Source organism: Lemur catta, chromosome 9 (assembly GCF_020740605.2).
Source record: "Lemur catta isolate mLemCat1 chromosome 9, mLemCat1.pri, whole genome shotgun sequence".
In the NCBI taxonomy this organism is placed as follows: Eukaryota; Metazoa; Chordata; class Mammalia; order Primates; family Lemuridae; genus Lemur; species Lemur catta.
In genome coordinates this window covers 83,077,886-83,094,784 of record NC_059136.1, presented here as the reverse complement: position 1 = coordinate 83,094,784, position 16,899 = coordinate 83,077,886, and the positions used below count along the sequence as shown (strand labels likewise).

Sequence of the window (16,899 nt, the reverse complement as noted above, 5' to 3'; positions counted from 1 at the left end):
TTCATAGCAGTACAGGGCTAATTCATCAAGAAGACAAAACAATTCAGAATATATATGCACCTAATAATGGAGCTTCAAAATTGCTATAGCCAAAACTGCCAGAACTGGCACAAACAGTTAGATATTTCACCATTTTTTTCAGTAATTGAAAGAAAAAAATAGACAATCAATATGATTCTAGTAGACTTAACCAACACTATCAACCATTTCATCTAAAGGATATTTATTACAACACTCTACCCAAAAACTACAGAATCTACACAGAATATTCACTATGATTAAACATAGACTGGGCCATAATATAAGATGCTTGTAATAGAAAATAAAAGGTCCAATAGCAAAGATCTATGCTTCAACTTTAGGAATCTAAAAAACTAAGTAGAATGAAGGCAATAATAAAGTGGGGAAACAAATAGAAAATTGACTGTCAATATAGAAAACTAATTAAAAAATTGATTTTTTAAAGTAAGAATGATCAAAATTATCAAATGAGGAATAAAGAGAGGGTATCACTACAGAGCCTGGAGACATTAAAGAACAATAAGAGAATATTATAAACCACTTTATGTCAATAAATGTGACAAGCTAGATGAAATAAACAAATATCTTGAAAGACATAAATTACCAAAACTTATTTAATAAGAAATACAAAATCTGAAAAATTCTGTATCTACTAAAAAATTAATTTGTATTAAAAACCTTCCCCGAAACAAAAATTAATTTTCAAAAATAAATTGTATTTCTACATACAAGCAATGAGCAATTGGATATCTAAATAAAAATACCATTTAAATAACATCCGAAAGCACAAACCTTAAGGATAAATATAACAAAAAATATGTGCAGGAACTTTACCCAGAAAATTATAAAACATTGCTGAGAAAAATCAAAGATTTAAGTAAATAAAAATGTAAATAAAGAGATACCATATTCATGGATTTGAACATTGACTATTGATGAGACATCGGTTCTTCCCAAATTGATACATAGAGTTAACACAAATCCATTTAAAATTCAAGATAACTTTTTTTTAAAAAATTGACAAAGTGATTCTCAAACTTATATTTAAATAAAAAGGACCTGTAATGTACCTTCAAAGAGAAAAACAAGGTCAGAAGACTTAGAACATTTGATTCAAAGACTTCCTATTGAGTTACAGTAACCAGGACAATGGTATATATATCATCAACAGAATCAATGGGACAGAGACTTCTTCCCCGAGAGTCGCCGAGGTTTCCTGCTTCAACCGTGCTTGGACGGAACCAGCGCTCGACCCCTACCCGGGCCGGCCGCTCAGAGCCAGCCCTCCATCACCTCCTCACCGCGCCTTCCGACCGCCCCGCGGCCCCCGCCGCCGTCCAACCCCCCGCAGCTGCTGCCGCCTCTCTTCAACCGTCGCCATGACGACCGCGTCCTCCTCGCAGGTGCGCCAGAACTACCACCAGGACTCGGAGGCCGCCATCAACCGCCAGATCAACCTGGAGCTCTACGCCTCCTACGTCTATCTGTCCATGTCTTATTACTTTGACTGTGATGATGTGACTTTGAAGAATTTTGCCAAATACTTTCTTCACCAGTCTCATGAGGAGAGGGAACATGCTGAGAAACTGATGAAGCTGCAGAACCAACGAGGTGGCCGAATCTTCCTTCAGGACATCCAGAAACCAGACCATGATGATTGGGAGAGCCGGCTGTATGCGATGGAGTGTGCGTTACACTTGGAAAAAAGAGTGAATCAGTCACTACTGGAACTGCACAAACTGGCCACTGACAAAAATGCCCCCCATTTGTGTGACTTCTTTGAGACACATTACATGGATGAGCAGGTGAAATCCATCAAAGAATTGGGTGACCACGTAACCAACCTGCGCAAGATGGGAGCCCCCGAATCTGGCATGGCGGAGTATCTCTTTGATAAGCATACCCTGGGAGACAGTGATAAGAGCTAAGCCTTAGGCTAACTTCCCCATAGCCACGGGGTGACTTTCCGTGGTCACCCAGGCAGTATCTGCATGTTGGGGTTTCCTTTACCTTTTCTATAAGTTGCACCAAAACATCCACTTAAGGTCTTTCATTTGTACCATTCCTTCAAATAAAGAAATTTGGTACCCAAAAAAAGAAAAAAAAAAGAATCAATGGAACAGAATAGAGACCATGGAAATATGGTAGATTTATTTTTGCCAAGGGAGCCAAGAAAATTAAATGAGAAAAGAATACTCTTATCAAAAAATGTGTTGAAGCAGCTAGATATGCACATGGAAAAAAATTAAATCAACTCTTACTTTATACCTTAGATATAAATTAACTCATAATTGATTATAGGCCAAACATAAAAAATAAAAATATAAATTCTGTACAAAAAAAACTTAGGAGATCATTTTTCTGAGCTTAGGATAGGCAAAGATTACTTAGACTGAGTATAAAAAGCACAGAGTATAAAAGAAAAATGATGAAATCAACTTCATCAAAATTAAAACCTTCTGCTCTTTGAAAGCAACAAAATGGAAAATATATTCACAGTATATATATCTGACATATGGCTTATATCAAGAATATGTAAAAGCAAACAAGCCAATAAAAAGAAGGCTCAAAGATTGAATAGACACTCACAAAAGGAAATATATGAATGGCCAATAAACACATGAGAAGATGCTCAACATCACTGGTTGTTAAGAAAATGCAAAGTAAAACCATAATAAGATACCACTACACACCCACTTGAATGGCTAACTTTAAAGAAATTGACAATACCAAATGTTGGCGATAATTTGGAACAACTGGAAATCTTATACATTTTGGTAGAACTTTAAAATGGTATTAATACAATTGCTCCCAAAAATAGCTTGACAGTTTATTAAAAAGTTAAATATACTCTTAGCACATATCTCAGCATTTTCACTTTTGGGTGTTTATTCAAGAGAAACAAAAACATATGTCCACCCAAAATCTTGTACATAAGCATTCATAGCAAATTTATTTGCAATAGCTTTGTGACAATGGCTTTAAGGTGACCCTCATGGTTCCCATCTCCTAGTGTTTATGACCTAGTATAATTCCTTCCTCTTGAATGTGGGTGGAACCCATATCTTGCTTCTAACCAACAGAACATAGCAAAGTGATGCAATATCACTCCTGTGATTACATTATGTTATGTAAGATTCCATCTTGATAGCAGACCGTCTCTACAGGAAGTGTTGCTCTCCATTTCTGGGAACTAAGAAGCAAGCCACCATGTCTTCTACAGCCTCCAGGAAATGAATTCTGCCAACAATCTGATTTTAACAGAGAATCCTTCCTCCAGATGAGAACCCAGCCCTGGCTGACACCTTGATTGCAGTCTTGCAGAGGATCCAGCTAAACTGTGCCCAGATGTCTGACTCAGGAGTCTATAAAATAACAAATGTTATTTAAGCTGCTTCAAGCTGTTAAGTTTTGGGCAATGTACCACACAGCAATAGAAAACTAATACTAGCCAAAATCTGGAAGCAACCTAAATAACCAACAAGTACGTGGATATGTAATATATCCCTACTATATAAAGGAAAAATTTAGTAATATACAAAACCACAACAATGAATTTCAAAAACATTATGCTGAGCAAAAGAACCAAGAAATTATAGAGCACATACTGCATGATTCCATTTACATGAAATTTTTCCGGAAAAATCTTTTCTGTGGTAACAGACAGCAGATCAAAGCTCATCAAACTATACCCATAAATTATACCTCAATAAATGTGACTTTTTAAAAAACTTTAGAAACTCAATATGTGTATAACTATTGTAAAATATTTAAACTCATAAAAAGAGAAATAGTTATGCTCCTATTTAATATATGTGTGTATGTGCATATATATGTATTAATATATATCTTGGCTTCAGGAAACATTTTTAGACTGGAAATCTTTCTCCTGATAGAGAGTGAGTACTTAATAAACAATCACAAGAGACGAATTTTAGAAGCTTAGGTAAAATTCTGTATTATTCTATACAAAAGTAAATATCTAGAAATCTCAGACTACATAAGAGTTTTCATTTAATTTCATTGACTAATGGTGTTTAAATATGATTTTTTTTTCTTTTCTGTTATGTGTAAAGTATGCAGGATTTTTCGGACCATGAGAAAGGTATACACCCTATATTCAAAAAACAAAGAGTATTAGGAGAGAAGGGAAAGTACTATAGTTATTGTAAGGCCAAGCAGAAAGTGAGGGTACAAAGTCCTATGTCTAGTCACAGGAAGGAGTACATGCTTTGGGATGGGCGCTCAAGCCAGACTGATGTAGAAGGGGCTGTTTGAATTAGATCTTGAAGGATATATAGAATTTGAAAGTGCAGAGAAAGAAACCAACTGTAAGGATGTTTTGTTTAGATGCAAGAATACTAAAAGTAAAAAAATAGTTTCATTTTAATGATCATAATATAAGTAATAGGAAATAGTGCAGATCATGGAGGAATTTGAATGATTCTACTCCTCTCTAAGTTCTCTCTCTCTAGTCTAGGTGATTCTATCCAATCTCGTGGTGGTAGGTAGAACATTCTATCTTTGGTTGGCCTCTTCATCGACCTCCAAGTTCAACATCCAGGTTCATTGATTGTAACAAATACAAGACTTTGGTGTAGGATTTAGATAATGGAGGAGGTTCTGCATATGTAGGGGCAGGAGGTATGTGGGAAATCTTTGTACCTTCCACTCAATTTTGCTGTAAACCTAAAACTGCTCTAAAAAGCAAAGTCTATTTAAAAAAAAAATTCAGTATCCAACTGCATCCTTGATGTTGTTTTGAATGACTTATAGTAATCACACCCTCAACATGGTAAAATAGAGACTTTGATTTCAAATAGCCCCAAAACCTGCACTCCCAGTTTTCTTCTTAAAGAATGATACCCTTGTCTACTACTCGAGTCAAAAAATCCAGTCCTCTGTGATCCTCTCTTTCCCTCACCTCCATTTCCCATACATTCAAAATTCTTGCCTATGTTTTCCTAAAACTATATCCTTAATATCTGTCTCTAACACTACTGACCTAGTCTACAGATACCTAACCTCTTGCTGAATACAGCCTTGCAGTGCCGACTCCTGGTACAGCTCTTCCCCTTTACAATCTCCTTCCACATAGAAGCCAGAATAAAATTTTTAAAGTTAAATTATACTGTATAACACCCATTAAAACCTTTCATCAGCTTCACATTGCAGTTGGAATGAAGTCCAACTTTCTTATGATGCCTGCAAAGCCCTACATGCCTGGCCATTGCCTGCCTCCCTAGCTCACTTCTCACCGTTCTTCACCACACTCAACCTCAGACACACCCGTTGGAGCTCAGTACTGCTCAGGGCCTTTGCCTTGCTGTTTCCTCTGTCTGGAAAACTCTGGCCCCATTTCTTCAGATAACTACTCTGTCTTGTCACTGTGTTCTCCTTTAGTAAGGCTCTCTCTGATCAATGAATCTAATTAGTTGCTTACCTAGGATTGGCTCCAAAACTTACATAGCTTTGGGGCCCTCTTTAAAATCAGAGTGGAATGAGACAGCAATGTTAACCAACTGGGGTAAAAATATCTTACTTTAGTAATATGACCATGTGAACACATTTCTCGAACCCTAGAACACATTTCTACTAAGGCTGGGGAAAGGGTCTTTGCCACTGAAGGGCCCTTTAGCCTGAGCTTTAGCAGCTTGATAGTAAACCTTCCCCAGTCCCACCTGGTCACTTTTCATATCACTCTGTTCCATTTTCTTCATAGCATTTATTACTTTTCAAAAGTAACTTTCCCTTTATTTATCTCCTTGTTTAAGATCTTACTTCCCTTTGCCTAGCAGAGTGTAAACTCATTGGGAGCAAGGATCTTGCCAAAAATTCATGACTATACTCCGAGAACCTGGAACAGTCCCTGGAACATAGTAGGCCTCATTGAATATTTGTTGAAATACATGAATATTAAAATGTTTGAAATTGAATCTGTAAAAACTGATGTGTAAAACAAATAAATCAAAGAGGGGAAAAATTAAAAGAAATGATATTAAGGAGACTATTGCTGTGGTTTTCTCCAGAGAAAATGAGGGCCTAAATTCAGGTTATACAAATGGAAATAGTAAGAAAAAAAATATGAAGGATATAATGTATGTAGAATACACAGAATTTGGCAGCTTAAATGTGAGCAGCCAGTGGAAGGAAGGTGTTGTCTTAGTCCTTTCCTGCTGCTATAACAAAATATGTCAGACAGGATAGTTTATAAACAACAGAAATTTATTTCTCACAGTTGTGAAGGCTGGAAAGTCCAAGGTGAAGGTGCTTGCAGGTTCAGTGTCTGGTGAGGGCTTGCTCTCCTCTAAGATGGTGCCTCTTGCTGCATCTTTACTTGGCAGAAGGGACAAATGCTGCGTCCTCGCATGGCAGAAGAAGGGCAGAAGGGCACAAAGGGACAAACCCTTTTATAATGGCACCAATTCCATCCCTGAGGTCTCTGCTTTTAAGGTCTAATCACCTTCCAAAGGCCTCACCTCTTAGTACCATTACCTCAGGGTTTAAGTTTGAACATGGGAATTTTGGAAGGACACATGCATTCAAATCATAGCAAATGTCAAATGCAGTGGTATAATACTTTACACCTAGACAATGGGAGGATGGTGATACCATTAAAATAAAAAAATAAATAATTTCTCTGAAGAAAATTGTAAGATTAATGTCTTAAGGTGAATTGTAGATGGACTAAAACATTGCCTATAAATATGTGGATCCTTTTTTTTAAAAAAAAAATCCATCTTTCTGTTGATTTTCTTTTACAATATTGGTATTATTTAGTCTTAAGAAATGTTTTGGTCTCCAACCTTAACAAAATCATATTTATTATTACAAAAACCAAAATCATATCAGTATAGGGAAAGGTTAATTTTTTGAAATTATCATTGATGTTCTGAAGAAGTAAAAATATAACTGTAAAAAAAACCTGGTTAATTTTCATATGTGACCTAATTTCACTTCCCAAGAAAGCTCATCAGTGTCAACTACAATGAGCAAAACTCTGGAATAGAATCAGTCAACTTCTATTTGATCATCTTTTAAAGCAATATAACATGCTGCTCTCTGTGCCCAGATGTTTGTTTCTAACACTTGCTGTGCAACCTGTGGGCTTGTCTAAATTCATAGCTACATGAAAGAAGGGCCAAGATTCAAAACGGAGCTGCAACAGGGAACGTGTGTAATACAACACTCAGCTGGGTGGACCTAAAATTTTGTAATGTAAAATTTCATATGACACGCTTTCAATCTGTTCCTTGGGTTAAAATTTATCATTATGCAGTTTACTGAGAAGTACTGTTTTTTTCTCCTTTTTCTAATTAATACATCATCCAACCTGCAACCAGAAAGAGGAAGCAGCATTTGCATAAGTGGAGAACAGATGATTCTGGTTCAATAAAGCAAAATTATCTATTGATGAGATGCAAGAGATAAAGAACCTGAAATGGAGGTCCTCAAACAACTCATAGTTGACCAGTGAAATCTGAAGTATCCTTGCCCTTTCTTACTCTTCTCAACCCCTAATCTTACCTGTACAGTTATGAGCGCATAGAGACTTTACAAAAGAGTAACTGAAACCTGGCCTTGCCTTATAGACGGCACTTTCAAGCAGACCCTTCAAATAGAAATGGTTTCTTTTCCCATCATATCGCAAGCCTCCAGGACTATGAGTCCAGCTGTTTGCATATTCTCCTAGGCTTCCATCTTACTTTCCAGCCATGATGCTTCACTTCTTTTTGGAGATGCATTTACAAAGAAAATGCCTAACTCTCTTTCTCATCTCCCCCCACCTCCACTCCTAATGAATCTAAGACTTTAGCATTAATCTTACAATCTTATGCTCCAGCAAGGTCCAAGTTTCACGATGAATGACCTCAGATTTCATATGTACAGCTCACTCAATTCTCTGGTCACAAAACTCCTAAGTCTTCTTCCAGTCAATGAATTTCATCTTCATTCCACTTCAGCAACCCATTCCCATGAGCTGGGATCTCAGAATTTCAGCTTATCTGGTCATAACTTTCATCCCTTCTACCTTCTCATTCCTTAATTTACAGTACAGGAATATTCACATGGCATATAGCAAAGGATTCATAACCTACAAATCAATAAGAAAAGGTCAAACCACTAGGAGAAAATGGGCAACTTATTTGAACAGGCAATTTAGAAAAGGGGACCTCAAAGAACTCCAATTACTTGATTCTTTCTAGTTTTTCAAATCCATCATCCTCACCCTGTGATTTAAATCCTTCCCATTCTCTCACTTATATCCTCAAAACCCTCCCCTCCATCTGCTTTCTGAGTCACCACAGCTTCTAGTAATCTACCTATCATTTTTCCTAGGCCACCACTCCCTGCTGATGGCTGCTGGGTACCATTATAAAACCTTACGATTTGGTGCCCTACAAACTTAAGGCTTTTGACCTCAGACCGGGCCTTCGGTGCCACAGAAGCCATTCTGAACTTTTATCACTATATTAATGATATTTATTTGCAGTCAACAGATTATATTTCATGTTGTTTCACAGGAAAAAAAATGCAAGTATCAAGGTGGGAATGCCCTCCATTTCCTTATCACAAATCAGTATTTTTATATTCATTCAACACGACAAAGTTTTTCTTAAAGAAGCCCATACATTCATATTCTCTGCCTCAGAGAAAAACACTTCTGTTTTGTGTTTGTATCTTGATACCTTTTTCTGTACATATTCAAACATATATATTTAAAATATATTTTTCATGTTTATGTTTTTCATAGTGTTCTGTCACTACCACTCTGAAGTTTCCTATTCTTAAACTCACCAATACAATTTGAAGATTTTGCCATTTCAGTGTTGTGTAGCTTCTGCCTTACATATTGTTGCATAAATACATCACAGCTGATTTAGCCATCCTTCTATCTGTGAATATGTAGGTCGTTTCTAATATATTAATACTGAAAACAATGCTATCATGAATATCCTTTTACGTACCTCCCTGTGAACTTGTGCAATTTTTTCTCTCTGATAAATATCTAAAAGTGAAAATGCTAGGTACGGGTTATGTACATTTTTAAAAATTTCTTTTCAACTGCTGAGTTGCCCTCTAAAGTGCTGTACAATTTACATTCCTATAAACAATGAATGAGGGGAACTGTTTTCCTGAACCTTCAGGAAAACTTGATACTTGGTACTTTTTTGCTAGCCTGATAGGTGAAAAATGGTGTGGCATTATTTTAATTTACATTTCCCTGATTACTAGTGTGCTAACTTGAAGTATTAATTGGACATTTATATTTCTTCTCTTGTGAAAAACCAGTTTATGTCCTTTGCCCATTTTTCTCTTGGAATGTTCTTTTTCCTATTGATTTGTTGTAAATATGCAATGGATACATATCCTTTGAGTATTTTAAATATTGTAAAATTTTTTCTTCTATTAAATACTTTGTGCAGTGACAGACTTTTAATTGTATTGATGGTTGTGTGGAATTTAAGATGGTTCATTTTGATGTTGACTACACTAATCTTTTTCTTTACGACCCTGCTTCCTTTTGAAAGAAAATTTGCATTAATAGCTTAAGATAAGAAGCATAAACCTATGTGTCTTAGTGTCTTCTAATTCTCTATCTATGTACACACACAGGTGCACACACATATACATACATCTGTGTACATTTTGGTTAGGTCTTTACTTCAGTTGAAATTTATTTACTTGATTTTATGTGGCAGATATCTTACTTTGTTATTTTTACCAAATTGTCACAATATTATGTGTTGAAGAATCCATCCTTTCCACAGTGAAGGCATCATATTCTAAGTTCCATGTATACAAGGCTCTGTTGCTAGACTCTATGTTGTTCCATTGATTGATTTATTTTTTTTATTTTTACATTACCACCATAATTTTTACTTATCTACATCATTATTGCAAGTTTCAAAATCTTATATTTTTCTTAGACAATTTTGTCCAGTTTTTCATCCGATGAATTTTTAAATTTCCTTTTTGTATTCCTTTAAGAAACTTGTTAGGATTTTATTTGGATTGCATTGAATTTGTAGATTATTCTGGTGAGTATTGAACTACTTAAATATTGTGTCTTCCCATCCAGAAACAAAATATCTTTCTCCATTCATTCAGATTTGCTTTTGACTCTTTAGTTTAGTACTTTTCAAGTGCATCTTATTTTTTCCAAGATATTTTATAGTTTTACTGGTTTGGGAATGCATTTGCTATTTGCTGCAGGATTATAAGAATACACTTCTAGGCATCCCTAAGAGGAATCTTATGATCCCATGTGTCTGCATTCTCCTCTGGGCACAGTTTCTCCTTCAGGACAGTGAACTTTCCTCTAGGTGTGGAGGACGTGCAGGCTGACCTGCTGGGTATGTTGCTGGACTCAGGAGCTCTCCACACTCCCTTGTGAGCAATCTCAGAAATGCAATCTTAGCATGCAACTCCCCTGCTTGGAATCCTCCAGTGGCATCTCATCACCTACAAGATTACGTCAGAAATATTTGTAAGACACACAAAACCTTCCGCATTCTGGCCGCTGCTTTTCCACCTTTATCTCCAGCTGTGTTCCTAGGTGTCAGGTTCCTTGCAAGCACTGGCCACACCAAGCTCCTTGCTCATTCCTGATAGTGCTGGGCTCTCTTAGCTCTCTTTACATTGTTGTTTCTTGTTTTTGAAATGGTCTTCTCAGCTTAGGTCGCCTTATCTGCTCATCGGGAACGTATTTCCTCCAAGAAGCTTTCCCTCATATCCCAGTGATTTCCCTGACTTCTCCCCACCCCTCCTGCCCCAGTGTGCTGGCCCATAGGTGGCTATTTCAGCACCTGTCCCAATACTTGCTGACACCTGTATACATATCTCTCCCATAGCAGACTGTGTCTCTGTGTCTAGCATAGTGCCTGACAAGTAGAGAAAAATGATTTGTTGAAATAATGTGTTATATTTACCATTTTTATAGTACATTTTGTTTATAAAATGTTTCCATATATAAAATTGATATGGTGCAAACTCTTTCTAAGACCTGATAAAAATGGATCACAGTCGTAATAATGTCCCTATATATTTTAGCATTTTAAAATCCCTCACCAGAAGTTATATTTTCCTTATAATCTTTCCTTATAATCTGTTTGCTCAGTCTCAGAATCTTCCAGGGGTGCCAATGTCCCTGGGCCACATCAGATTATGTTTCTAGACAAGGACCCTTTCTCAAGTAGAGTCCCTCAGCATGATGGGGAGAGGAGAGATATTGCCCCACGTGTTACCAGAGTCCCTGCCTAAAGTTTCCAGATCCTTCTGCTGGATAGACCACATTGCTCTGCACCACACATAGGCCAGCACTCCTCCCACCGCAGGAGGCTCAGACTACCAAGCCCAGCTGCTTCTTTCCTTACTGGTCCAAAGAAAGAGCCTCACTTTCTGAGCAGCTGTTTTATAGAGAGTTCTATCGGCAGAATTTTTTAAACCATGAGTGGCATTGTCCTCTTCTTTACAGAATAGCCATTTTTCTCCCAGAACACACATATATTCTGGGGGCATGGTTGATTGGGTAGGAAAAGAGAAAGGGATATAGGTGTCAAGACTGAGCACAGACATCTTCCCAAACCTCACTCCTCAGACACAGTCTTACCCACCCAACTACATCACTTCTACATTCTTGGTGGTTTCCATTAGTGCCCTATTTTTCCCTCTACAAGTGAGGTCCTCAACCCCTGGGGCATGAGCCGGTATCAGTCTGCAGCCTGTTAGGAACCGGCCATGATCACTGCCTGAGCTCTGCTCTGTGCCCCACCACCCCCCCATCTGTGGAAAAACTGTCTTCCATAAAACTTAGGAACTGGGCCTCACGGCAGGAGGTGAGCGGTTGGTGAGTGAGTCAAGCTTTATCTGTTTTACAGCCGCTCCTCATCGCTCGCATCACCGCCTGAGCTCTGCGCCCCCCACCTCCATGGAAAAATCATCTTCCATGAAACCGGTCCCTGGTGTCAAAAAGGTTGGGTACTGCTGCTCGAGAGTACCTTCTAGTCTACCCAAAAGATCTGCATATATTTGAATTGTAGTTATGGACAAGGCTCAAAGTCTGGACAGTCTAAGTTCCCTAAACATAACATGGAAGGAGAATAATCTGCCCAGGGCATAGGGAACCTCTAAGGGAGAGTGTTCTCCACCTCCACAAACCCACCTAAATGACCCAACTAAAATACTGTGCTACAGATGGACTTTAAAACTTTTACTCTCACTAAAATTGTGGCATGTAGATAGACCTCATCATTATTCCCATTTTACAAATGAGATAACTGATATCACAAAGTTTAAATGATTTGCCCCAAGATAGACAGTGAGAGCCAAAGCAAGATAGAGAATGCAGCAGGTAAGCATTACAAGTAATGCTTTGTGATCAGAGTGGCATGAATCTGAGTTCCAGTTATGCCACTTACCACCCAGCCTGGGGCAGCCCTTACTTGCCTGTCTACCAGAGGAGTGAACTTCTACCTCTAGGGTGGTTGTTTTCACAAAATATATATGCAGAGAACTGAACTCAAAGCTTCTCACAAAAAATGTGCCCAATAAATATTAACTGTTTATATTATTCATATTTTAAAACCAACCCTTTGATTTTATATCATCATGATCTCCATTCTCTTAAACTTAAGGAGTCAATGAATAATATTGATAAATATAATTTTAAAAGGAATCCTATTGAAAACCTTTAACATAGTTTTCATCTCTAAAGATAGGATGGCAGAAACACATTTTCTATAGTCAAATGGTTTACCAACTGAGGTGTGTATTGGTCAGATTTGGTCACTCAATAATAGCTAACTATCTGTTGTAACAAGACACTTTGCTGTGTACCATTGCTCTTACGAAGTTTTTCTTCAGAGTTTATGCTTGAATTTACAATTTTTTTTCCTCCAAAGCAATGAAAGCTTTGAAAAAGGTACTCGAATTTTGAATTAGGCTTTGAAAATCCTTAATAATATAATCTGACATCTGAAAATATGGAAATTATTGTGTGTGTAAAGGCCTGGAAGTACAAATAATAATAAACCATTCATTCACTCAAACTAGAATTTACCCGTTGCCTAATGGTCAAAGCACATATCAATTCTAATCTGATGAGAAATTAATTTCATTGTAAGAGTGTTATCCTCTAAAGTATCTACTTGAAGCTATGAGCTTTATAATTCAAAAAATAATGGTTATACTTCAAATCCAATATTCTGAATTTTTTCCATTTTCATGAACTGAGTCATAAGGCTTTGAAATTGAGGTTCAAATGCTATTTCCACTGATAACATGCTGTGTGGTCTCAGGACATGTTATTGATCTTTCTAAAGCCTCATTGTTTTTGGAATCTATAACACAGGAAAAGCATGTTAGTGAGGCTCAATCTAATCAGTTTAGTAACGCTCAAGTGAGACATCGTGTACACCATGGCTGGTTGATGGTAGATACTCAGTAAGTGTTAGTTCCCTTGTCTGTTTTCATAGCCTTGCTGTCCACAGTTAAAAGAGAAATTTAAAACAGGATAGAAATCCTCTTGAGGTTCATTTTTTAAAATATCTCTGCTGATATTCTCATAAGACATAAAATTCCAAATTCATTTGTGTCCTGGACATGTTTTTAAATAACATATGTAATAGTATCCAGGAAGAAATTATGGGACAGATTTTATCTGTTGTATATATTTTCTGGAGAATATACCTCTAATAATTCCTCCACCCAGATTATTCCTCAAACACAACAGCCTTACTTTCTTTATGAAATATGATGTTAAATTGGTCAAACCAAAACAAAAATGCAAAAAAAAGTTGTGAATATAAAAGCCATTCAGTGGCTTCAAATGCATTTTTTTTTGTAAAATGAATTTTAAAATAGAATTTTATTGAAACATGAGATGGCTATTATAAAAAAATTGTGTTGATTAAAAGGCAGTAACAAGCATTTATTTAGTACCTACTTACAGCTGGCACTTCATGTATGATATATTTTTAAGATAATATGTTGTACAACTCAAGGGCTGTCATTCACATCTTAGACCATGTGCGGACATCCATGCAATCATCTAGTGTAGAATCTGCTGGCCATATAGAGCATTCTCAGGTTTGTAAAAAAGATCATTCTTGTGATACTAGCAATGAACAATATTTCAGTTCATCAGATCCAATTCTACCACCATTTCATAAAATAAGAAATCTTTTCTGTAGAAAAGTTGTTAGCACTAGGAAATATCATACTTAATAAAGATGACAATCTTTTTAAATTTTCCCATGATAAACGGTGTGCCTTTAACTAAAATTGTATATGGTCGTTATGGTAGAGTGACCTAAGAGCTTTGGATGTCAAATACCTGGTCACTTCTTTGGGCCAACCAAACATTTATCTTATTCCTTCTCTGGTTGTGATACAAAAGTTTGGAAAAAGTCTTCATTCCCACCTTAACAATAAGAAATTATAAGATGAACTAAAAAAGAAATGCTTGGATGCAAATAAGTCAAAATGAACTAAATTTCAGAAAGGGATGAGCCCTTACTAGGTAAGCAGAAACCACTACTCACTTCTATTTCTAGGGGCATTAGCATAGTCTAGGAGACAGTCAAGCAGAGATAGGAGCCTGGTAAAATCTGGTACTTTTGCTGTGACAAGGAGAATCTACTAAAACTCTTAATGTCCATGCATGTGCTGTCAAGGTATACTGAAATCTGAAGGAGCACAAAAACTTAACACCCTCTGTCTTCTATAAATCTCCTTTCCATGGGACTTTCTAAGCAGAGTGGAGCTAAAAAACAGAGAGAGATGACATAGTCTTGCATTGCTTAGACTCAAAACCTTGCTGGAGAGAAGACTAATTCTATCCTCCAAATACTTAAAATTAGAGGTAAACTGGAACTAACAAAAGTGATAACTCTGCAACAGCTCAATTCCTCATTAGACTGAAGGAAATTGTCCCTCACCCTAGCTTCCTGATGAAAGAAAGAGCAATTTTTTTTTCTGGAATAAAATTAGTGTCTATTTCAGCATCTGGTATGTGTTATATATAATATCAGGCACACAATAGAAAATGTAAAGAAGCATCATATGTGGAAGCTAAAAAGTTGATATTATAGAAGTAGAAAGAACAGTGGTTACTGGCGTCTGAGAAGGGTGGGGGAGGGGAGAGAGGGAGAGATTGGTTAAAAGAGACAAAACTATAGCTAGGTAGAAGGAAGAAGTTCTAGTGTTATAGTTGTAGGCTGACTACAGTTAAAAATAATTTATTATATATTTTCAAATAGCTAGATTATTTTGAAAGTTTTCAAAACAAAGAAATGATAAATGTTTGAGGTGATGGATATGCTAATTATTCTGATTTGATTATTACACATTGTATGTACCAAAACATCATTATGTATCCTGTAAATATGTACAAATATTATCTGTAAATTTTTTAAATAAATATATGCAAATAAAAAAATGTGAAGAAGCAAGAAAATGTGATGCATAACCAATGAAGAGTTACCAGTAAAATATTCACTGATCACCCACATGTTCAAATTAGTGCACAAGGGTTTTGAGATAACTACTATTAATACAAACATGAAAATAGTTTAGAAGAAAAGCATAAAGTCATTTTTAATAGAGAATTTCAGTAGAAAAAATGTAAACTCTAAAAAAAGAAATAGAATTAAAAAGTGCAATATCTAAATTAACAAATCCAATGGACGACTTAAATCTGAGCTTAACATCAGACACTAGAGGAAAAGATTAGTGAAATTGAAGAGAAGTCAACAAAAATTATCCAAACTATAAAGAAAAAAAGAATGATTTTTTAAATGTGAAAAGTATATGAAACAATCACAGAATATTGTCTACAAATATCTGTAAGTAGACTCTCAAAAAGAAAAATGAGAAAGAATGTGCCAATATTAGATGAGCTAAAAGCCAAGATTTCCCAAAACTCAGAAAGATTATCAACTCCAGATCTAAAAATCTCAGCAAATCCCAAAGAGATTGAATACAAAGAAAACCACATGTAGTCATCTCAAATATAAACTGCTAAAAATCAAAGATGAAGGGAAAGTCTTAAAAGCATGCAGAAATAAAAGCACACATTACATTTAGAGATAAAACATTAATAATGAATGTTGGATTCTTTTGAAAAATAGTGAAAACCAAAAGACAATGGAAAACACCTTTAACATGCTGAATGAAAAAAAAATCTGTGCAGCTAGGATTGTATACCCAATAAAAGTATCTTTAATAAAAGAAAATAGAATGAGGACATCTTAGACAAATGAAAGCTGAGAGAATTTTTTACCAACAGATCCAAAGAACAGAGGGAAAAATAGAAAACAAACAGCAAGATGATAGACAACAACCTAACCAAAACAATAATTGCAGTAAATGAAAACATATTAACCTCTTATTGAAAGATGAGATTAAAAAACAAGATTCAAACATGTGATATGAGAAATACATTTTAAATATAAATTTAAATTCAAAGAAAAATGAAAAAGAATATAAACTGCCAAAACTAATCATAAGAAAGCCAATGTGGCTATATTAATAGGAGACAAAGTCAATTTTAAGAAACTAGTCTTATCAGAGATAAAGTGATATATTTCATAATAAAAAGTCCTTTCATCACAAAGACAAAACAATCATAAATGTGCACCTAGTAAAACACTTCAAAATACATAAGGCAGAAATTAACAAACTAAATGAGGAAATAGAAAAATCCACAATCATAAAGATTTTAACATACCCCTTTCAGTAATTGATAGAAAAATATAGACAAATTAATCAATCAGTAAGAACATAAACTACTGAACAACACTATTAACCAAATAAACGAATCAACGCTTATAATACACTTTATCCGACAACTGAAGAAAATCCATATTTTCAAGG

The 16,899-nt window shown here is 35.8% G+C and overlaps 1 protein-coding gene across 1 annotated transcript; it reads left to right on the top strand.

Annotated features, from left to right (window-relative positions):
• The first annotated feature begins 1,206 nt into the window (after positions 1–1,206).
• Positions 1,207–2,118, top strand: LOC123644812 (ferritin heavy chain-like). The gene has a single exon (XM_045561080.1). It carries the CDS (start codon positions 1,401–1,403, stop codon positions 1,947–1,949), a length of 549 nt encoding a protein of 182 aa, XP_045417036.1. The 5' UTR covers positions 1,207–1,400; the 3' UTR covers positions 1,950–2,118.
• Positions 2,119–16,899: the final 14,781 nt, after the last annotated feature.

Excerpts from the sequence above, each read along its gene's own strand:
- LOC123644812 (XM_045561080.1), top strand. The coding sequence starts at position 1,401 with ATGACGACCGCGTCCTCCTCGCAGGTGCGCCAGAACTACCACCAGGAC.